Source organism: Penicillium argentinense (assembly GCF_028826775.1).
Source record: "Penicillium argentinense strain IBT 30761 chromosome Unknown utg000001l_segment0_segment0, whole genome shotgun sequence".
Lineage (NCBI taxonomy): Eukaryota > Fungi > Ascomycota > Eurotiomycetes > Eurotiales > Aspergillaceae > Penicillium > Penicillium argentinense.
This window is the reverse complement of record NW_026622660.1, coordinates 622,093-645,023: the sequence shown is the minus strand read 5'-3', so window position 1 is coordinate 645,023 and position 22,931 is coordinate 622,093. Positions and strand designations below refer to the sequence as shown.

Below are 22,931 nucleotides of genomic sequence, written 5' to 3'. Positions count from 1 at the left end.
CCATTGAGAGCGCATCGTGTATCGTATGACAAGAGAGGGGAAGTGAATAAAGGACGAGTCGTCCCCGCTCCGGGGAAAATCTGCTTGGGGCTGTTGGGAACTATTCCACCTCATTTAAGAGCGCCAGCCGCACGTTTCTCCGACACAAACAGACCCTCCAGACTTGTCCAAAATGAAGGATACTACTATTGAAGACGGTACATTCGAGAAATCGAGTCTCGGGGATAAATTCACGGCTTCTAAGCATGACTGGGAAAACCCGCGCATTTTCCAGCGCAACAAGCTCCCTCCTCGCGCCTACTTTCTCCCCGACACGTCGCTTTCTCTGAACGGGAGATGGAAGTTTTATTATGCCCTGTCGCCGAACTTTGCTCCGACAATATCTTCCCTACAGAGCGATGCCCCATCTGAATCCAAGGACTGGACAACCATCTCTGTTCCTGGCCACTGGCAGCTGCAGGGTCACGGAAGTCCGAATTATACCAACACCATTTTCCCGTTTCCCTGTGACCCGCCAAACGTGCCAAGTCAAAACCCAACAGGTACGTACCGAAGATCGTTCACCGTCCCACCTGACTGGGACTCGTCGGCGCAGATACGACTCCGATTCGATGGAGTCGATAGTGCGTACCATCTCTTCGTGAATGGTCATGAAGTAGGATATGCGCAGGGGAGTCGCAATCCGTCCGAGTTCGACATTACAGACGTCGCTTTTCGCGAGGGAAACAATGACCTGGTTGTTCGTGTTTATCAGTGGTCGGATGGATCGTATATTGAGGATCAGGATCAATGGTGGCTCTCTGGTAAGTCAAAATGAACTTTGAATGTATAAATCAATACTGATAGACGCGTATTTTCCAGGAATCTTCAGAGACGTTACTTTACTTGCGTTCCCCGCTGTAGCCCGCATTGAAGACTTTTCTGCAGCCACCGAGTTCGACCAATCTTACAATGACGCTGTCTTGAACGTCACCGTGAGCCTATCAGTCGATGAGCCAGTCCTGTTGGAGGCTATTTTGAGGTGTCCTAACAGTCCACGTGTGATCGGATCGACGCAATCTTCAAGAACTAAGAGCGGAGAGACTTTTCTCACAATCCCCGTGAAGAGTCCACAGAATTGGACCGCAGAAAAGCCATACCTTTACGATCTCCATCTAAATCTGCAAACTGAGAGCGGCAAGAAGTTACAGGAAATCAGACACCGTATTGGATTCCGTCAAGTGGAGATCAAAAATGGAAACATCACTGTCAACGGTACCCCGATTCTCTTCCGAGGTGCTAATCGCCATGATCATCATCCACTGTTTGGTCGGGCGGTCCCTCTCTCCTTCCTTCGAGAAGACCTTCTCTTAATGAAGCGCCACAATCTCAATTCTCTGCGTTGCTGCCACTACCCATCCCATCCAAAGCTCTACGAACTATGTGATGAGCTTGGTTTGTGGGTCATGGATGAAGCGGACCTGGAGTGTCACGGCTTCTACGATGCAGTCGCTCGTCCCCTTGACATTCCGGAGTCGATGGATTATGAAGAACGGAAGAAATTGACCTTCGACAAAGCTGCACAGTATACCAGCAACAACCCAGAGTGGAAGGAGGCATATCTTGATCGCGCCAGACAGATGGTTCACCGCGATAGAAATCATGCATGTGTGGTGATCTGGTCTCTTGGGAATGAAGCCTTCTATGGGCAGAATCATCAGGCTATGTATGACTACATCAGATCTGTCGATCCTACCAGGCCGATTCACTACGAAGGAGACACTCAGGCACAATCGGCCGATATGTTTTCATATATGTACCCGTCGGTCAACCGCATCGAGAAATTGGCTGTGGCGGAGGGAGACAGTTTCTCGAAGCCGATCGTTCTTTGCGAGTACGGCCATGCAATGGGCAATGCCCCTGGTGGTCTGGAAGAGTACGTGAAGGCATTCCGGAAACACCGTCGACTGCAGGGGGGGTGGATTTGGGAATGGGCGAATCATGGCCTGTGGGATGAGAAGCGAGGTTTCTATGGGTACGGTGGAGACTTTGGCGACTATCCCAATGATGGATCCTTTGTCATGGATGGTCTTTGCTTTAGCAATCACACCCCGACTCCGGGGCTCGTCGAGTTGCGAAAGGCTTACTCACCTGTTCACGGGTGGTACACCGATGGCTCCATTCATGTTGAGAACCGATACGACTTTGTTGGACTGGACCATCTGCAAGCGGTCTACCGCGTGGAAACTCTTGATGAAGAGTAAGTGCATTTCATCTGCTGCGGGATCTGCAAACCGAATTAATCATGCCGATTTTAGGTCTTCTATCATTTCCACCGGTCACCTCGAGCTTCCGATGATAAATCCTGGGGAACGTGGGAGCATAAAATTTAATCTGGACATACCCCAGATCTCAGAAGGAGAGGTATGGCTCACTGTTAGCTTCCAGAATACCAAGTCCACAGCCTGGGCGCTCAACGGACACGAGGTCGCTTGGTTCCAGAGTCCTCTAAGGGTCCAGCCCGTTGCGCGTCCGTTATCGCCTAAGTTTCCCCTCAAGCTCGATTCCACTCTCTCCGTCTATACTGTCACTGGACATGCCTTTGAAATTGAGTTCTCTCGTTCCACCGGTGGATTACAGAGCTGGATCGTCAAAGGCAATCAGCTGCTGGACCCCGATCTAAAGACAGGAACTGCCTTGGGTCCAGGCTTCTGGCGTCCACCCACAGACAATGATATACCCTGGGCTCTCGGTGAGCGACGGCGTTACGGAATGGACGATATACGATCTCAACTTCGTTCCATGGAGGTTTCCCATATCGACAGCGGATCTAATGTCAGTATCATAACCACAACCTGGCTAGGACCTCCGGTTCTCGCTTGGGGATTCAAGGCAGAAACTATATACACCATCACCAATGATGGTACTTTGAACGTATCACTACATTTACAACCGCGAGGATCCATGCCTGCAGACCTTCCGCGCATGGGCTTGGATTTGCATCTGGGCGACGCACTGGATAATGCCAAATGGCTTGGTCTTGGACCAGGAGAGACCTACGCAGACAAGAAGCGGTCGCAGAAATTGGGGATCTACAAGGCAAATATAGAACAGCTTCATACGCCATATGAAGTTCCGCAAGAGGGTGGAAATCGATCGGAGACTAGATGGTTGCAGCTTAGTGATCAATGTGGCTGGGGGGTTAAGATCTTCAGGGATTCGGTGGACACGGATAGGGATCCTGCTACTTCGTTTCAGTGGGCTGCATCTCGCTATACGGCGGAGCAGATTGAGGCTGCTAAGCATCCTTGCGATCTTGTTCCTGGAAAGAGGGTTCTTGTTCGGATTGATGCTGAATCTAGTGGGGTTGGCACAGGGGCTTGTGGTCCGACTACTTTGGAGAAGTATCTGGTTCCTTGTGAGGAGCGGAAGTTTCAGTTTTCCTTTGTGCCCTGCTTCACCGAGGGGTACTGAGATATGGATTATTCTGGGTTGAGATAGAAATTGAATACAGTGTCATTTATCTGATCTTTGAAGTCGACGATATGATTTTTTAAATGCCCCATACCCCCAAGGGATCCGGGCCCGACTCTCCTCGCGTCTCTTGTAGCCTTTTCACGCGCCTGACGAGAGTCCCCACACATATCGGTCCAACAAGGGTACAGATGGAGATCGCCCAGATGATGACCAGGTAAATTTCAGACGTACCACTAGAAGAACTGTTTTCGAACATCCCTTGGCTTTGTGCGAGAGATGCAATGAGGTAACCGACCTCGCCTCTTGCAACCATTGCCAACCCGAGAATCGAAGGCGGGTACAACGATTTTGGCTTTGGCGGGAATGTCGCTGTTGAGCTTCGTTCCGGAGATGATGTCTGAGGTTCGCCCCGGCTGCCAGCCTGAATGGTAGAATCCTGACGAGTTGAAGAGCCGCGTCCCTTGCTCTTTAAGTTCTTGGTGTCTTGTTGGTTACTCGAGGTGTCTGAATAGCCTTCGGATGACTCAACGCGAACCTGACCCGTGGTATTCGGTTGTTCGTTTTTCTTTTCGTCGCGTCTTGCCGGTCTGCAGATGAGACGGATACGGCCGAGAGTGTTTTTCAATCCCGCTGCGATGTTTGAGACGGGGTGTAACGAGAATCGGACTAGCCAAAGTCCGGTAATCATTTTCCCCAGCATCATCAGAAGAGAGTAGATAAATCCACGCCAAACTACACTTCCCTTGAACATCTCTGTGATAGGAATCGCAAACCCGATCGAGGCCTAATTTTCGCGTTAATACTGAATTGTATGTTCAGGTTGACACACTCACGAAGAATAAGGGTGTCAGGATCCGAGTGACTGGCTGCTTGTAATACTTCTCGTAGACCTTTTCGCCGGTTGGGGCTTCGCTATCCTGTGCGCTTGGGGAAGATTCATTCGAGGATTGGGTCTGGGTGCTGACATGACGGTGGTTGTTGTCTTGGGATTGACTGTTTGAATAATCTGGCTCTGTCGGTGTAGTTTCTCCAGTCCCAGTTCCAAGTGGCATCCTGGACTCTTTAATCAAGTCATCAAACCATGTAACGGTGACACCTGCGAGATAGGCCGCAAAGAGGCTTGACGTGCCTGCGTAAGTGGCACCAGCAACTGTTCCCACCAAGTAAGCTGTTTGGTACAAGAATGCAAATTCCATGGTTCGCATGAAATCGGGAATTCTAGGTTCGGCAGAGAGAATCATAATGAAGATCGGCCTGATGGCAAATGCACACAGTAGAAAAATGCCAACTGCAAACCCAACTGACACGAAGACAGGTCGGATAACAGTCACTGCATCGAAAGATGAAGCATTTCCTCCAAGATTTGTGATGATTTGGACCATCACGAGACCGACGACATCATCTAGCATTGCAGCACTGGTTGTCACTGTACCCAAGCGTGTTGAGATCAATTTTGTCGTAGACAGAATCGTGAAAGTGGTTCCGAGGCTTGTCGCACTAAGAGCTGCTCCTGCGGCAAATGCCTGTAGTGAGTTTGCTCCAACAAGCTCCCTGAGAATAAAAGACAGACCCATGGGGACTCCAATTCCAGTGATCGCAACGCAAAGCGAAACCATTAGGTTCGATTTCACTGATTTGATTGAGGTTGACAGACCGCCTTATCGAGGATTAGTTATGCAACCAGGCTGGACGAGAAGAAATCACTTACCCTCATATACGAGCATGATCAACCCAAGATACCCTAACTGTTGAATGACGGTTTCTGCACCGCGATCGAGCCATTTCGCACCAGGGGTGCCCCACAAGATGCCGATGAATAGCTGTCCGATGAGTCCACAGTAAAGAAGTTTGTCAAGGCAGACGTTGACAAGGTTCAAAACCACCAGAAACCCAGCCTGGTTTAGTAGTGTTGATATTGACGGCTCATGGTAGGCTAATGCCGTATCTGTGCTCTCCCCGGCCATTTTGCAGGCAACTTTGAATAGGAACCGTGGAGGTCGAAGAGATGCAGTGGTCGCGGCCGGCGGAAGCGGAAAGGCGGCGGGAAGGTCTTGACTGAGTCATGTGGTTGTGGCGGAGACATGGATCAATAGTCACGGGACTTGGGGGCTGGCCGACCGCCCTCGCCCAGTGACGCACAACCCTCCAAAGTCCAGTGACTATTATACACGAGTGTAGGAAAAAACAATCGCGGACCCATCTCTGCACAGTACACGGTTCGAAGGTGCCACCTCACATAAAAGCAAAATTAGAGAATTTACAGAAAGTCGCTGTGAACAAATTGAAGCCCTTTTCCCTTCCTCAAAACTCCCGGACCATATAATTTTGCGCCAGTTCCTTCAATTCGTTCTCCAGAAGTAAGGTCTTTTTCCTCGGGGGCATTAGGTAGTCGTCGGAACAAAGAAGCAAATGGGATAATGAGAGAAAAATTGCTGACCGTTGCTTTGGATCCCTCTTCGGACCCGGAAATAGTGATGTCTTGGGTCTTCGACTGCTCCTGGTGTCGTTCCCATTTTCCTATTCTGATATGTGGTCTGTTCCGGTCGACCATCCTAGTGATCACAATATTCGCAGAACCTCTTTCTGGATTGATCCAGAATTTGACGTCTCGTCGGATCTTGGCCTTGGACGTGGAGACGTCAACTTCCAGGGTAATGGTAGGTCTCCTTGGATGGCCTGGTGGGTGTTTTGCTGGGCCCCAGCCATACCTGGCCTCTTTTCCCTGGCTTACTAGCTCTGGTTGTTACTTCAGAAAAAGATGGCACTTTTCATTTTTGCTAGCCCCATGGGCCGTAAAGCTTCGCGAAGCATTTCATTAAAGGCGCCAGCGCTTCTGCGTGGGTAGGTGACATCATCTTGACCAGAAGCAAATCTTCGTTGACGTCGAAGGACGAGCAAGTGAACAACTTGTCTCAATGATAGGGTCCAAGGAAGTGTTGTCCAATCGTGGGATCCATCTTGAACAAGACATACTCAGTACGGTCTTCGTTCGGCTTCGAATTTTGGAAGCGGTCGGATTCGAGATCGCGTATCTGACGAAAGCTTTCTTGGCCTTTATATTGGTATCTCCTGATTGAGGAATGTAAGTCGCTCAGGAAATCGTGGGACGACTCGAATAATTCATGGCTATCGCGTTGAGAGCTAGGAAAATTGTTGTTTGACAATTTTTGAAGGTGTATGGGATGGATATCAGCTGACTAGCCTTTGTAATCACAAGTCAAACAGTTATAGCGACCATAGCTGTTCCTGTCAGGATGTCGGATACGTGTATCATCTAGTATCGAGGGACGGCCAATTGATGCATGAGATGGATTAACGAGAGTGTGTCTGTGTGTGTTCCCATCTGTTGAAAATGATCCAGGGGCTATAAACTGCGTATTACATCACAGTTCTTCCGAGAATGACCCGAATTACCATACAATTACTATTGCAATGTGGGTGGATGCTGAATAACCAAGAGCAGTGGAGAATCCACAGTATTTTACCTCTCTCAGAGTTGACACACCCCCCAGCATCCGCTCTCATTGCTGAGGTTATTCCAACAAAGTGTGGATATCCTCCATTCCCAGTTGTTGCAGGAACTCGGTGTGTTTCTGTCGTGGGAGCTGCTTTGTTAGGCCGTCCGCGGCCATATCCTTTGTTTCCACCCATTCAACATGTATCCGGCCAGTTTGAACCTCCTGTCGAAGCCAGTGATGGTGTATGTCGACATGACGAAGCTTCGTACGTAAATGAGGTATTTCCCTGGTGAGTATACCAATCGTTTGCTGGTTATCGCAATTGATCGATAAAGGGTGTTCAGGATCAAAGCGGATGGATAAGAATAGGCGCTTCCACATTTCCATGGTCTTCGCGGCTTCCGAAATCGCTAGCAGCTCTGCTTCCGTGGTGCTAGTGGTAACCGTACGTTGCTTGCTGGCACGCCAATCAACTGCTCCACCAAACATCTTGCAGATATATCCTTCTGAGCTCTTCCTATCTCTGTTATCCGCAAATGATGCATCGCTGAAGAAGGATACTGCTTCAATGTCTCCATGTGGACGTGAGCGATACGTCAAAGCAAGAGAACGCGTGTGATATAGATAGGTAATGACCCTGTTGATGGCGTCAAGGTGCTCAGGTCCTGGATTTGTGAGGAATTGTGCAAGCGCAGAGGTTGCTTTTGCTGCATCTGGTCTGGTGATTGTGGTAGCATATTGCGTTGATCCAACTTTCTGCTGATACTCATGGATCTGCTGTCGAGTTGCTTCTCCTTCATATGGCTTCAGTGCCAGTGCTGAGGGCAGTGGAGTGTCAACTTTGCGGCCATTTGTGAGATGGTACCGGCTTGCCATAGAAGAGATATAAGAGTCCTGACAGAGCCAGAGTGCTTTCTCCTGCCGATCTCGAACAACTCGGATTCCAAGAAACCACGCTGCTTCTCCCATGTCACGTAGTTCCCACTGCTCATTAAGCTTCTGGCGCAGTTCCGTTGCGCGTGTGCGCTGGGCTGGATGGTTGACGATGATGATATCATCCACATAGAAGAAAACAATGATGCCGTTTGTGGAGAAGAGGCAGAGGTCTTCCTGTACAACTTGTAAGCCAAAAGAAGTCAGGACCTTAGAAGCTTCTTGTTGCCATAGCCTTGGAGACTTTCGTAAGCCATAGAGAGCTCGCTTGAGTTTCCAGCACTGCCTCTGTTCCTTGAAACCCTCTGGCATCTCAGTGATGATCTCCTCATCAATCCAACTATTAAGGAATGCATTGACAGCATCATACTGGTAAGTGTCAAGGTCAAAAGCAGCCACTAATGAGAAGACTGCTCGTGCAGTGCGTGCAGCGAGGGTTGCCGAGTATTTCTCCTCTGTGGTAAGTTTCTGGAGATCTCCTCGCACGCAGATTCTGGCCTTGAGCTTGCTGAGATAGCCATTGCTATCAACCTTATAGTTGAACACCCAACGGAGTGGTAGAATCTGTATGCTGTGGTCATTTGGTCGTTGAATGACCTCATATGTGCCTTTCCTCTTGATTGTCTGAATTTCAAGAGCACAAGCTGCCAGGAATCCCTCTCGGTAAGGATGGTTCATCATCTCCTTCCAGTTTCCTGGCTCTGGAGGTAACTCATCCTGATGCACTTGCGCGTGTGTGCGGGAGCTGTTTAATCCAGTAGCGAAGGCTGCGAGTACGCTATCCTCTTCCTTCTCAGAGATAGCTTGAAAGCTGACAAAGTTGTCATCCTCTCTTGTTCGTCGTTTTCTCGTTCCTCTCACAATGTTTCGTTCTGAAATGTCACCATCGATATCTCTAGGTGCTCTGGGAGTCTCCTGTGCGGGTGATGCAGCTGTGAGCTCATTTTGAAGCTGCTCAGCATGGTCATATGACTCCCGTGGCGGCGAGCTAGGGAATGTTCCTGGTGGAAGCGAAGGTACCCGTTGCTGTGATGCTGATGGCGTTGGTGAAGGTGTAGCCATCTGTCGTCCCTCCTTCTGCTGCGAATTTGTTGCTTTTCCTGCTGAATGTCTTGCTGCTTGTTCATGCATGTTCTCAGCAGCGCTTTCTCTGCTTCCTGCTTCATTTGAGGAAAGAGGGACTATCTGGTGTTGTATCTCCTCTTCCTCATCCTGTTCAGTGATCCAAGGCATTGATTCAATTATATCGCTGACTGGTGGTTTGTCTAGTTCTCGTGGGTTGAAGAACTGGTTCTCATCAAAGACAACATCTCGCACTGCCCGTACAGCTCCTCTCTGTGGAAACCATACTCTCCAGATATTTGAGGCTTCATAGCCAACGAGATAACCGATCTCTGCGCGAGGCTCCATCTTCGCTGCATTCGGGATGCCCTGCTTGCGTACATACGCTCTGCATCCATAGATTCTGAGGTTGGCAAGGTTGACTCGTGGTGGTTGGTCTTGCTGGACATGAAGTGCTTCCTGGTATGGGACAATCCACTTTCCATCTCTCATCCTCGTGGGCGATCTGTTAACTATCCAAACAGCTGCTTTGACTGCTTCTGGCCACAGGTCTTTCGGAAGACCTGCATCCTGCAGTAGTGCGCGTGCTATAGTGACTATCACCCCCCCAGATCGCTCCGCGAAGCCATTTTGCTCTGGCGTTCCAACGACGCTATGCTCAACAACAAAGCCTTCCTCTGCTAGGAATTGCTCTACCGTACGACCTGCTGAACGCTCATTATCATAGCGAAAGGCTCGGATTGGTAGGTTCCACTGGGTCCTCACATATGCACAGAAGAGTGTCACAGCTTGCTGACAACCACTTTTCTTCTCGTGAGTGAATGCTGCATGGAATCGAATTCCATCCACATAGAAATGGGATAACCAGCGATCACCATTATAGGCAGGGTCAATTTGAACAAGGTCAAAGTGTATTCTCCCAAATTTCCCGTATGTGGCTCCCTGTGGTCTTCTTGATATCTGACGTTTCGCAGAGGTGATCTGACAGACCTCACATCGTTCAGGGTTACCATGAGAGTTGTCTTCACTCTTTCCATCAATTTTGACTCCATCCACCATCGCTGGCAACAGTTCAATCTTCTGGCTATATGCGTGGCCTAGCCGACGATGCCAGCGCCTGGCTGATGCTGCTGAAATGAGTGGCTTTTCTGACTGCTTGGTGGCAAAGGCTGCATCAGAAGAGCAGTATTCCATGAAGTATAATCCCTTTTCCTTTCGCACATGTAACACTGGACTGTCGCTGTTGTTGACAATGGCTTTCTTGCTAGGATTCCACCAATATCCTTTATCCTCAATCTTTGAATAGGATATCAGATTGGTATGGAAGCCCGGGGAATAATGAACATTGGTGAGCTCTACCACTTGAGGCTCGCCAGTTTGAGGGTCCTGGCCTACCATGTCCACAGTGCCATACCCTGTAGTAGCCGTCATAGTATCACCTGTTTTAACAGAGCTTTCCCCTTTGATGAACACTTTGAAACGCCCACGATCATTACAGATATGCAGGGTAGTGCCTGAATCAAGAATCCAGCGATTTCTGAGCGGTTTGGCCACCTGATGCTGACCAGTTGATGCTGCAGCTGCAATGAAGAAGCTAAGCTTCTCTTCTGATACTGCTAATTGAGCCTGCGCTGATGGTGCTTCCTTCTTTTTCTCCATCAGCTGCTTGATCTTCTGTTGATCCTGAGGACTCATTTGCTTGATAGCATCAGTTAAGCGCTTCGCAATTCCTTCTCTTGGCTTCCAGTCGTCACTTCGCAGGGTCTCATCAATATACCAGCACTCTGAGTAGTGGTGTCGAGGGTATCCGCATGGGCACTTCGTTCGATAAGTCTTCTCTGTTTTCCCAGTTGGCTTTGCCTCTTTCTGACCATCCAGGGTTGCGAAGGCCATCTTCGGTTGCTTCTTTCCAGAAGTGAGTGCTAGATCTCCACGGCGGCTACGATAATCGGCAATAACCTCATGAAACGTAGCAGTCGTGTTCATACGAAGCTCACGTCGCCATCCCGAGCAGAAGGTGTCATCTAGCCCCTGCACAGCATCTAGGAAGTCACGAATAGCATCATCTTTCTCAATACAGTCAGGAACCTTGGCAGCTTTTGCCTCCTCATATAAGCTTTCCCACTGTGTGAGCCACTGATCAATGCTAACATCTCTCGCAGGTTGCCTGATCATCAATCTCCACGCACGTCGGAGCTCCTGTCGTCGATTCTCAGGCTTTGGCTTGAATGTCTCTGCCAGTTTCAATAGCTTCTTCCTTGGAGTTTCCTCATCGACAATAAGATAGTGAAACTCAGTGGCTACTGAACGGGTAATAAGGCTATTCATGCGCGCCATAGCCTTAACAAGCCGCTGTCGCTTTGTTTCCTGCCGCTCATACAGCTGTATCTGCAACTGCCATCTCCTTAACTCATCATCAGTGAGATCCATGATATCCTTCTCTCTACCGCGATGGTCCACAGGCATCATAGGTTCCCGATGTGCGATTGGAAGCTGTTCAACTTCTTCGTCCGACTTCTCGAGGTCAAGATAATTCCACACATCTTCAGATATGGCTGCTGACCTGATATGTCCTATCCAGATCCTCCACTGCGATTCCGCCCGTAGTTTCTGATCGGGTGGGATCATTGCCATCTCCTCTCTTTGTGAATCGGCCATCCTGTCTTCTCTCGCGATGATACTGATACTGTGTTGATACTAGGTTCAAGGGTACGGGATTGCTGCGTTGAGCGCGGGGCGAGGTTCCAATTTCTCGCGTGATGCGTGCGTTCAGGGGTATCCCGATCGTGCGAATCGCTGCTGCAGTGCTGCCAGGGGTGGTACGCTCGCAGTTACACGTGTGCGGCGCGGCTAACCGGGCTCATAACTGTCAGGATGTCGGATACGTGTATCATCTAGTATCGAGGGACGGCCAATTGATGCATGAGATGGATTAACGAGAGTGTGTCTGTGTGTGTTCCCATCTGTTGAAAATGATCCAGGGGCTATAAACTGCGTATTACATCACAGTTCTTCCGAGAATGACCCGAATTACCATACAATTACTATTGCAATGTGGGTGGATGCTGAATAACCAAGAGCAGTGGAGAATCCACAGTATTTTACCTCTCTCAGAGTTGACAGTTCCTCCAATTTTAGTAGGACTTCGCGCCTAGATTACAGAGTTTAAACCGCAATGTGACCGCCCTACATGGTATAACAGCGTAATAGTCACCGACACAGTTGCCTAAACAGTCATAGGAACAGTCATCTGAATTTCATCTGAATGTTATCTCAATATTCATCCGAAAAGCCGTCTAGCATCACCATACCTGATCTTGTACGGTAGATGAGGACCTCTTAATGAAGGTGCTTCTTTTCATACCTTTCGGCTCGACAGAAATGAAAGCTGTTGGCGGTCGGGCGTCACAATTTGTCAGTGCCGGCGATAAGATTCGTTCCCCGGATGACGCTGACGGCGATCTCGCCAGGATTCTTCGTCCTCTTGGCGGAAATATCGGAAAGTTCTTGGCTCCGGCGATCAGGCAACTTGATGACATTTCGCGTTTCATTGGTGGGATCCTGGGAGCCGGGACCCATCCCTATTCCTAAAAGGTAACAGCTCCAAAGTCACTTTTGATTCACCACAGCCACAGAGAACCTTAGTGAAGGCTGGATTACAGCCAAAGGGAAATGGGTGCTGGGGAAATTGATCATATCATAGAATCAGTTTAGACCCAGCAATCTAAGTGGCGAGGCCTTTGTCGACTAACAGTGGCGGAAGGTAGGGATTATATCCTTTTAGGTCGTCCCAAGCCACATAAATTGGTCACTAGTCACGTAGATGCGCCCACGTCTTAGCCAGTCTCAGTTACAAAACAAGAAGACACCTTTGTCCTCCTCAGTTAGTCACATAGGTGCATTGAAAAGACTAAAAGCAAAATTTGGCTCTGAGAAATGACATTTGTAAGTATTCGCTTCACCAGACAACTGGTGGCGATAAATCCATCCCAATATCATTTTTTTCGATTGCAGCGGAGCTATACTAGGCTTAAAGGCAAGGTTTCGCAGTGGCCGTGTAGGCTTAGCTGCTCGGACTTAAGCATCTACAGTTGTATATCTTTGGCAGGGTGACACTACACACTCTTAGTCTTATGCAGACAGTCCCTGCCCACAACCAGTCGGTTCCATATCAAGAGGTCTCCATAAAGCAAGCACAGCGTCTCACCTTTATTGACTTGAATGTTATACGATGTTGGCTTCGTGTAGTGTGCTCAACTTCAAAGGCAGAAAATATCGGACAGGAGGGGGGGGGGGGGGGGCATCTTGGTGATCAGTCGCACTAGGATCTCAACCTACAGGTACAGTAGTGCGCATCACGGCATAGATATCAAGAATTTCCACTCTATGATTATGGAAGTTGAAGCAAAGTTGCACTTACCGGATCTCATTGAATTTGGCATACCGTACTCCATACCCTGTGCACTATATTGTCACCAGTATCTTTATCCTTGAAGTGCATATCACGGAAATTTGGCTTCACTGGCATTTTGCTCGCGATCAGTGAGACACAAGGCCCGTTCCTATGCGATTTTGATGCTCTTGAGGTTCTTCCACCGGTCGTGAAGAAACACGGACTGACAGAGGCCTAGTGTGCCTTGAGATGGCTATCTCATCATTCCTAGCTAAAGAAAGAGCTGGGTGACGGTATCGCGATTGGATCAAGCAGTGCTAACCAGTTGAAGGAGAACATGGAGTGCCTGAAGGGTGGCCTTATCCCCAGGAGGTTGTCAACACCCTAAACCAAGGATGGGAGGTCATTCGTGGCAAGGAGCTTATGTACTGGCACTGATTGTTTCTCGCTGGATTTGCATATAAGCTACAACTCAACATGCAATTAAATTTTACCCAAGGAGGATATGCTCGTGTAACGCGTTGTTTGTGTTTGGATGGAGTGAGCTAAACAGAGTGCAGCTTGCCGAACGTTGTATTCGTAGCTATCTGGCTAACTCAGGAAGGAAGAAGGAAAGGAAGAAGGTGTGTGTGACGGAGAAGGTAAGGTGTAGCCCGTCACCGCCCAGGTCCCGTGATTTCAAGTAGTTTGTTTACTATATCCCCATTGCGCGATACCAAGGCGGCGCCATTCCTACCCGGTCTGCATCCACCCCGCTACTGCCCGAACGTAAGCCATGCGTGCTTAGCCCAATAGCCCGGTGGGTTTTCTGAGCCAAATATCTACGCTATAAAGAATGAATGTTGGAAAGAAACAGATCTCCATAATATGATTGGATCTTCAATCTGGCTTTTCTGTTCGTAGTACGTAAGGCCTCTTTGGGCTTTACAACAGGTGAAGCGGTGACAACTCCAACTCTCAATAGCTCATGGCGGAGTGAACGAGTGCCTTCAAGAATGATTGTTAATGATCGGCAGAGATGACATTCGCCAGTCTGTCTCCTGCCGATAGTCTATAGACTCGAAGCCGACTGAGCCGCAGACTCATGAACAGACGCAGGCCCTTCTGCGAGAACAAGTGTTTGATTTTCTAGCTTGATCTGTCTATGTGGGGGGAGGGGTGGGGTAGCAAGGACTATGGCATTCGCTGAATGGTATGGTTTCTTGATGGCTGTGTGATCTTGGCGAGCCGGAGATAAAGTTGTATCCCGGAGATACTGACACTGAGTGGTAATAGTCATCAACAATCCTTCTCCACTCGTTGATTATACAAAGCATTCTAGGGTCCTTCCTAAGCGAGGTGGATGCCTCACTCCGTAAGAAGACCTTGAATTTGACAGCTCTGGATCCTAGGCAGCCAGGTTATGGAGGAATTATGGGTCTTTTCACATTGATTACCACAAGAAAGCGTTGCCTTTCGGCCTTGTCCTTCGTCATATTCGTGGCGCAGCATCGGCTTCTTTTGTCCAGAAGCCTTGAAAATATACGTCAAGTCCAATGAAATTTATGTCTCCTGTAACTTTCTTACTACGGAGCACCTGGCTCTTGAAACCTCGTACTCAATATCTCTTATTGGAACTGCTAAGAGTTTGGTCATCTAGAATGGCATCTATACTTGCAACTTTTCTCTCAATTGCGAAAATTGCGCTAGCTTCTGCTACTATTTGTGAGTGCAACGCCGACTTTACTGTGAGAATATTGACTTAATTCCGGCCTGCTTATTAGTCAGCCCATTCCAGCTGTCAAATCCCACCATCTCCTTCGTCTCGAACGACGCCTCTCATGGCTGGGCTACGGGCATCAACTTGTTCAATATTACCGTCGGTATTGGACAAGATGATCCGCAGCTGAGTTTCATTTTAGAAAAGAATCATGACCTTATCTCTCCGGATGCCCATATTCAGTATATAGGGTCTTCAAAAAATGCGCAGAATATACATTTTCCTGATTATATTCTTACGAAGGGAGCAGTGTGGATACAAGAGAGAAAGGGCAAACCTTGGAAAGAGGCTGGCTGGGCAAGGCTTGCAGTGATTCAGACGGCAGAGAATCTGCTCTTCGATGGGACTTTCACACTTAAGTCCGGTCAATACGAGATTCAGATCCAGTCTAACGGCAACGGTCGTACAGGTATGGTAGCTCACCAAGTTGAGCAGGCCTTCTCTATGAATGATCAAATATTAGATCGCACTATCTGCGCCACACGGCCGGCGTTCTCCTTCGAGAACCGACAGGAGCAAGCTTATAATCCGACAAACCTTATTGGAAACACATCTGGCTGTCCAAAAATAAGAATGACAGCGTACATTGGCCTAGTGACGGACTGTTCGTACACATCAAGTTTCAATTCCACAGACGCCGTCCACCGATATCTTCTGAACGTGGTCAATACTGCCTCGATTGTCTTTGAGAACAGTTTCAATATTTCTCTCACAGTTCAGAATCTTACTATCAGTGATACTGAATGTCCAAGCGATGGCCCGGGCTCATCAGCATGGAACGCCCCTTGCTCCACTGGAGACTTGAATTCCCGGCTTGAAGACTTCTCACAATGGAGGAGTACACTCTATGACAACAATGCGTACTGGACGCTATTTTCCGGATGTGCCGCACCGTCAGGTGAAGTGGGTGTGTCCTGGGTTGGTGCTTTATGTACCGAGGGCTCTGGTTCCGGATCAGGAGCTAACGTTGTTGGCCGGGCACAAACTGAGTGGCAGGTGTTTGCGTAAGTGCTAGTTCTTCTATAATTGGCTCAATTACTTGACTAATACAGTGATGGAAGGCACGAATCCGCTCATACTTTTGGTGCCATACATGATTGCACGTCTTCGGCCTGCGCATCGCAGTCCCAATGCTGCCCCCTTTCTGCCAATACCTGTGACGCTGGCGGTCAATACATAATGAACCCAACGTCGGAATCTAGTATGACTCGTTTCTCGCCCTGCACTATCGGAACTGTTTGCTCTGGCCTTGGGTCCGGCCAGGTCGATGCTCGCTGCTTAGTGTATGATGATAGGAACAGCACGGCCGTGTGTGGAAATGGCGTTGTTGAGGTAGGAGAGGCCTGCGACTGTGGGAGTGGAGCCTGTAGTGGCTATGACAGCTCTTGCTGTGATAATATGACGTGCCAGCGGCGGGGCGGAAATCAGTGCTATTCTTCCGGTAATCGAGATGGAGGTGGAGAAGGAACTTCCGGAGACCGGACCTACGGCAACGGAGTACTTGCGTGGATTCATCATCATATGCAACTGTTCCTTGGGCTTGTTATTGGAGTTGGTGGGGCCATATTGCTCGTAGTATTTGCATGGTTACTTCTATGTTGTTGTCGAAGAACGGCTTGAAGAATGGGGTTGCGAAGAGTGACTTCACGTTTCCATCATAACTTCATACGTTTGGCTTTTATCATTGGTGCTCTATAAGAGGTTTTATGTTTCATACGCCTTATATCAGGGCAATGAACATATTGATGTCAGGCTAAATGTATAAATAAATCAAGTGAAATATAAATACATGGACTGAAGTATGAAAGGGATGACGGAGCGAATAGCAGAGTGAGCGGCACACTACTCTCTCTAAGCTTTGTTTCTCTTTCATATAATTTGCCGATTCTCCAAGTAGTATATATCCAAAATGCCACCCTGTAACAAATGCCTACATCGGTCAGAATTTTAAGGGAAGCGAATGACAACCTTGTGCTCCAGGTGTTCACTGTAGCGGCGGTAGTATTCCGGAGCCTGCTCAATGTCAATAACAGAGCTGACAACGAAGCTGGGAGAGGCGCGTTCGTTGGCGACAATGTCAACAAGTGAGTGGGCGTGCTCGAGGGGCAGGACAATTCCACTGCCAACGGTCAAGGCCTTGGACCAAAGCTCAAAGACTGAGATGGGGACGGTTGCAGGGACAGTGCCGGCGTTAGGGGCACCGCGAGTACTGTTCTGGCCACCAGTGTAGACACCAGCGATGGCAATACCTCCTTGCTGGGCGGCAACATTCATGAGTTGGCGAGGTACCAGACCATCGGCGCGAGCTCCGGTAGCATTCACAGACTCAAACCCAACACAGTCAAGGGCACGAGTGACACCATTGGGCTCCTGGGCCAAGATCTGTTCGACTGGGTCGGAGGCATTGAACATGATTGGGATAGCACCGATAGACTCAGCGAGGCGGAGACGGTCAGGCACCTGGTCCACGGAGTAGACGCGAGAAGCACCGCGTAGCAAAGCGGAGTAGGCGGCAAGGAGGCCCACAGGTCCGGCACCGAATACAGCGATACTGTCACCGGGCTCAAAACCGCTGTAGGTCAATGCATGCCAGCCAGTGGTAAAGACATCGGAGACCATCAAGTAGTCCATCTCCTTGGTGAAGTTGCCAGTTTGGTTGTCATAGGGAATCGGGATAAGGGACATATCGGCAAAGGGAACACGGGCATACTCGGCTTGGTTGGTAATGTCAGTATCTATGAGAGACCAATGGGGACTGAGCTAAAATACACCTTGCAGACCACCATAGTTCTCATTACCCGAACCGAAGGAAAGAGGGTGCTCCTGCCCATAGTGACCGTCGTGGGCGTTATCGGGGATAATAACGTATTCGCCGACGGTAAGGGACGAGACAGAGCTACCAACCGACTCGACGTAACCGACAGCTTCGTGTCCAAGGCCCCAGGGAATATTGTCGGCGCCGGTGTAGCCATGGTAAAAGTGCATATCGGAGCCACAGATGGCAGAGCTGGTAATGCGAACAATGGCATCGGTCTGGTTAATGATGGTGGGAACCGGTACATCAATAACGGACACGTTGTTGACTTGGCCGGCCCAGGCCACCGACCGCATGGTAGCGGCAGCGATAGTTGCGTTGAGGGGCATTTCAGCGTGAAGGCGGATAGAGACAAAGATCGAGTGCCTTTGCTACCGACAGGCATTCGATACTTCGGAATAAGTAAGATAACTCGAGACGGGAGCATGTGCTCTGGACTTTAAAGATATCTCCGCCCTCGACCCTGTACTGGAACTGGGTTATAATAGTCTCCACCCTATCCTTTGCTTGATGACAATCTTGATCCAATTTTCTCATCCGTAGCTCCACTGGCTCTATTATTAGGTCGAAAAAACGTCATGCAAGGATCCTAATGTTGAGGAGGGAATTGCCAATGATATGATTTAGCCAATGGCTGCGTCAAATACCATGAACGGGCCCGCCAAGGAAAAATGACCGAGCCGGTTAAGCAGTATACCATAAACTCCGTTGACTCCGGGACTTGATTACTCCAACACTGATTACGGGCATATGATCATACTTAGCAGTAACATAGCCCTGGAGAAAGCGGCACAATTTGGCCAATCGCAACCTCTGTCTCAGCCTCCCGACTTTCTGCAGAATCCAAGTGATCCAAGCGGAGCGCCTATCGTTACCATTATAGGACTTTGCCAGTGAGAATATGTCGATCGGAGAGACTGATATTAGAATCAGGAGTAGGATGATTCAGCAGATACCCAATCTCCTACCTGTTTTGTATGGTAATCGGGGTATTCTCGGAAAAGGCAGCGTTGTAACACACTTAAAACCCCTGAATAGATGGTATCCTGAACGGGAGCCGACAGATAGTTCTTCAGTCAATCAATCGATCGCTGAGATGGTTCAATTGGCCCCTCGCGAGTACTAGTCGATACCGATATCCGAAAGTCCGACAGAATGTTTTGCATGAGCGGTGCAGGTTGATTTTGGAAGCATCCGGCTTGGTTGCGGAAGGGGAATGTAAAGCCCTCATCAGTTCGGTTCCCCATTCGATTGACCTCACGACGCGGAGTACGCAGGATGAGCCTCTCAAATTGCCTCATGTATACCATGCTTTGTGCATTAAGAGTCGTAATTTCCCATTTCCCAGTTCTATCGAATTATTCAGAACTATGGACTTGCATTCATCCTTTGAAACGTGCACTTCAGTATCCTGGGACACGTCTAAATGCTATCTGGATTTTGCGCTGGGGATTGTATGCTGGAATAATGCGGGATAACGTGCAGTTGCCCGGCCTTTGCAGCATGCAATTGGTGCTGGCGATCTTCGTTGTTGTTGTTTAGAGGAAGGTTGATCCTTATCTTGATCCAAAGAGATTATGCTAGGCTATATACACGACATTACGCTCAAGTTGAAATTTTTTTGGTCCTTCGTATAGATCGCAGGACTTATTACTGATTGTGCGGGTGTTCTTCACCTGCACAAGCCGCAAAATACAACACGGAAAAGACACATGCAGCGCAATTTCTTTTCATGAAAACTCGCGCTTTTACATGTTCAAAACTACTGCACATAATAAGCAGTAGAAGAATGCGCACCTGCGAGTTGCTGAAAGTTGAGCTGCCGATGAAGCAGAGGGTGTGGTTGGAGATACTGCCGAAAACGACGTTATGGCATCGGGAAGCACTTTGGTGCAGTCGGTCAGCTGGTTGATGTTGTTGACACCAAGAAGGCTGAGACGCACATATGCCGCAGAATACTGTGCATTCCAGACTGTTTGGCCAAAAGTCTCATCCTGGAATGGTATTTAAAAGCTAGTAAAAATAAAACGATGAAGATATCAACTGACTGTGAATGCTTGAAAACGTGAGGAGATGCCGTTAGCCTGAGAAATCGCTGCGTCGCTTTGAAGTCGGAAAACGCCGCTGTTTCATTGGATTATGTTAGACCAAGATCAGAAGAGGGTTTCAACCTCAGAAAGACTTACCGGGGCGGATCAGTCAATGCCATCTCACGGTAAAAATTCGTATCCCATACTCCTGGTGTTGAATCAAGCGGCTGACCCGCACGAGAAGGATCAATATAGAACTGCTGAGCAACTGTATGCGCTCCGAGAAGTGCGGCAAGGCCTTGGGGTGTAATGGTTTTGTTCTGAAATAATTCAATCAGGAAAGCTGGATCCGACGCGTTGTTACTTGGTATGAGGCCAGGAAGGTTTGCTTCATCACGATCATGGCGTCCAATCAAAGTCAACAACTTGGGACCCAAAGGACAGGTCACTGTGGCGACGTTATGCATGAACTGCACCAGATCGGCAGCCCCAATGCCATATCCTGAATATTTACTTAGCAGCTGCAGAGCCTTAGTTCGAACACCTTGAAGGCCATCGTTCTCGGGTCGCTGGATCTCATCGGAACTTAGCAGAAAGCTACCATCAGCGCCCCCCGTATCGCTTGTTCTCGACCATGCTCCTGCATCATGAAATCCTAGTCTCACTGAGGCTCGAGCAAGTCCATTGCATGTGCCGTTTTCATTTCGGAATAGCTCGACCAGTTCTTGTTGTATGAAATCCCAAACACAACATAAGTCAGCCTGGCAATTGGCGCCTCCCAGGTTGCCTGGGCGCTCATAATTCTTTCCGCCGTTAATTCAAAGTAGACACAAAAGGTATGGTTAAAACCAACCTTTATCTCTTGATATTCACATAATCCCACTCCCGTGATACAATCGCGCACACGTCTTCCAACCGTAGTCGAAGCACCATCTACCAGATCTCCAATCAGGTCGCTTGTCGCAGGGGGCAATTGTCGGCGTTCTATTTCATTCAAAAGAGTCGTCATGTCAAGAAATCCCGACACAATGATGGGAAGTACGAAGGAGCACAAAATTTTCATTCTGCGTTTGAAAAAAAATGTGAAAGTTATGGGACTACTGTAGTCAACAAGGCTCCGTATTTATAGTCATATTAGTAAGATCGGCGTTATCGGTATTCCAGCACCGCTGGTGAAAAGATACATTGGATACAGTATGATGCCTGCGCCCTTGTGTAAAATGCCAAGGTTCCTAATTTGCGCCCGAACAAGCACAGGCTAGGAGCTAGACCTAAATTATAAACACATACATATATCAAGACATATGCTCATCTCTTGAAGGAGGCTTGCAGTAAAACAAAAAATTTACATAGCGTTAGCAATATTCCTTCGTGCCTCGGAAGTGTACTGAGAAAAACTTTGAATGGTGACAGTCAATACGGTTGGTGTACTCAGTAAATGAGCTTCGCGCGGCGGGGTATTTGAACCAGGAATGCACCAATAAAAAATCGGGTGTCATCAATCCACTTTCACTGAACTTTGTTTTTCGCAGGGTCTTGGCGCGTCGTTATATAGCCAAGAAAATGCATGCGGCCCACATCCATGTTATCAGTAGGGGTTCGGAGAAAACGGTCTTCTTTGTTTTGCTTCGGATTTAATTTTGTGGGTGATCTTCGTTGCAAATTTATTAGTGGTTTTAACAGCGGTCAGCTTTCACAGATCTTTAGAATAGTTCATGCACATTTTATCCTCTGGCCAACACCAGCCCGTACATAACTCGCCATATCGGTTGGTATACTATGAGCTTCGCTTTATCATTTGATATGAAGAATAACGTCCTTTGGTGTTCTCTACAGCCTTTCTCAATGGTCTCGCCATCCAAGGTTTACCCCCGTTGGGGACCACTAGGTGCTATAGTATATCCGCTGGGATACTGCCTCGAGAGACCGCCCCAAAAAAACGAATAGCCCAGTACAAGCCCACAGTGCCATTGCTCAGGCTCGTCTAGATAAGACTTTCCTTGGACTTTGTAACGGACCATGCATAGCCATCCTGCGTAGATGGCTGGAGACGTACGTGGTTCGGGGCTATGAGCAGGCCCAGTCTTTCATCTATCATCGGCATTAGCCCTTTCCGTTCGATTCTGTCCACAGCTTGCGAGGGGAAATACAGATATGGGCAGCAAGGGCCTCCCGACATCCCTGCCCCTCTTGATGGAGCGTTTTTCATTGCTGGTAGGGGTCATGGCGCGCTCCACCGGTGTCGAAAATAGGATCCACAGAACGGCCAGCAGGGGACCGTCCGGGGACGATTTGAAATGGTCTCGAGCTTTGTTACCCTCCTTGTCTCGCCCAATGCTGTCAGAAAGATACAGAGATGACCATGCCCTCGTGATTATCTCTCCAAGACCGTTCATGGCCCTTGCGACACGCTCAGGAGTGGCAGTTGTTCAACGGTGGATCAAAGGCGGTTGCACGGCCCCATGTGTTGGTAGACGCAAGGCCAAGCTAGCGGTCACGAGCCTTGAGACTGTCAAGCTCAGGATTAATTGTGCCTTTCCCGCATGTCCGATATTCCCTGTTCGCAAGAGTGAACTTCTTGCACCATTTCTCTATATCTAAAGATGGCCCAGGAAATGGGTAGCATTATATCATAACCAGACCCAAACAAACTTTCGAGAGGATCTGAAGAGAGAAATGTTCGTAATGCCATTCTCCGACTTAAGTGATGAGACCGGCTCATTGTGCAGCTCGACAACAGCTAGACCAGGGGCGGGGAATTTGAAGGGGCGCGTATACATGCGCGTTGTTTCTCGGACACCTTCTTCACACCGAGGCCATGCCACAGTCAGCGCGCTAGCTGAAGCGCCAGTCAGCGCGCTAGCTGAAGCGCCGACCCAAAGGTGATTTGCGCGTGTCGGCGAGGTTTCTTGATGATCCTTATACCTCACCATATCCGGAAATAGACGGCACCGTTGGCCGCTATTCCCGACCAGGGAGCAAAGCTACTAGACGGAATATCTAACCCAAACCTTCCTCTGGCCCA

At 48.8% G+C, this 22,931-nt stretch overlaps 5 protein-coding genes across 5 annotated transcripts; 2 read left to right on the top strand and 3 right to left on the bottom strand.

The window, feature by feature from the left end:
- Positions 1–172: 172 nt before the first annotated feature.
- N7532_000192 (putative beta-galactosidase) lies at positions 173–3,453 on the top strand (the record flags this gene model as incomplete). Its single annotated transcript, XM_056612696.1, has 3 exons — positions 173–803; positions 862–2,239; positions 2,298–3,453. The coding sequence occupies 3 exons, from the start codon at positions 173–175 to the stop codon at positions 3,451–3,453; spliced, it is 3,165 nt and encodes a 1,054-aa protein (XP_056479920.1).
- Positions 3,454–3,532: 79 nt separating this feature from the next.
- N7532_000191 (cation:proton antiporter) lies at positions 3,533–5,420 on the bottom strand (the record flags this gene model as incomplete). Its single annotated transcript, XM_056612695.1, has 4 exons — positions 3,533–4,240; positions 4,290–4,710; positions 4,762–5,113; positions 5,165–5,420. 4 exons carry the CDS (start codon positions 5,418–5,420, stop codon positions 3,533–3,535), a joined length of 1,737 nt encoding a protein of 578 aa, XP_056479919.1.
- A 9,522-nt stretch (positions 5,421–14,942) lies between these two features.
- On the top strand, positions 14,943–16,069 carry N7532_000190 (Peptidase M12B ADAM/reprolysin; the record flags this gene model as incomplete). The annotated part of the gene is made up of 2 exons (XM_056612694.1): positions 14,943–15,006; positions 15,066–16,069. The coding sequence occupies 2 exons, from the start codon at positions 14,943–14,945 to the stop codon at positions 16,067–16,069; spliced, it is 1,068 nt and encodes a 355-aa protein (XP_056479918.1).
- A 939-nt stretch (positions 16,070–17,008) lies between these two features.
- N7532_000189 (glutathione-independent formaldehyde dehydrogenase) lies at positions 17,009–18,205 on the bottom strand (the record flags this gene model as incomplete). Its single annotated transcript, XM_056612693.1, has 2 exons — positions 17,009–17,796; positions 17,833–18,205. The coding sequence occupies 2 exons, from the start codon at positions 18,203–18,205 to the stop codon at positions 17,009–17,011; spliced, it is 1,161 nt and encodes a 386-aa protein (XP_056479917.1).
- Positions 18,206–19,638: 1,433 nt separating this feature from the next.
- N7532_000188 (heme peroxidase) lies at positions 19,639–20,705 on the bottom strand (the record flags this gene model as incomplete). Its single annotated transcript, XM_056612692.1, has 5 exons — positions 19,639–19,641; positions 19,730–19,870; positions 19,925–20,000; positions 20,063–20,491; positions 20,572–20,705. 5 exons carry the CDS (start codon positions 20,703–20,705, stop codon positions 19,639–19,641), a joined length of 783 nt encoding a protein of 260 aa, XP_056479916.1.
- Positions 20,706–22,931: the final 2,226 nt, after the last annotated feature.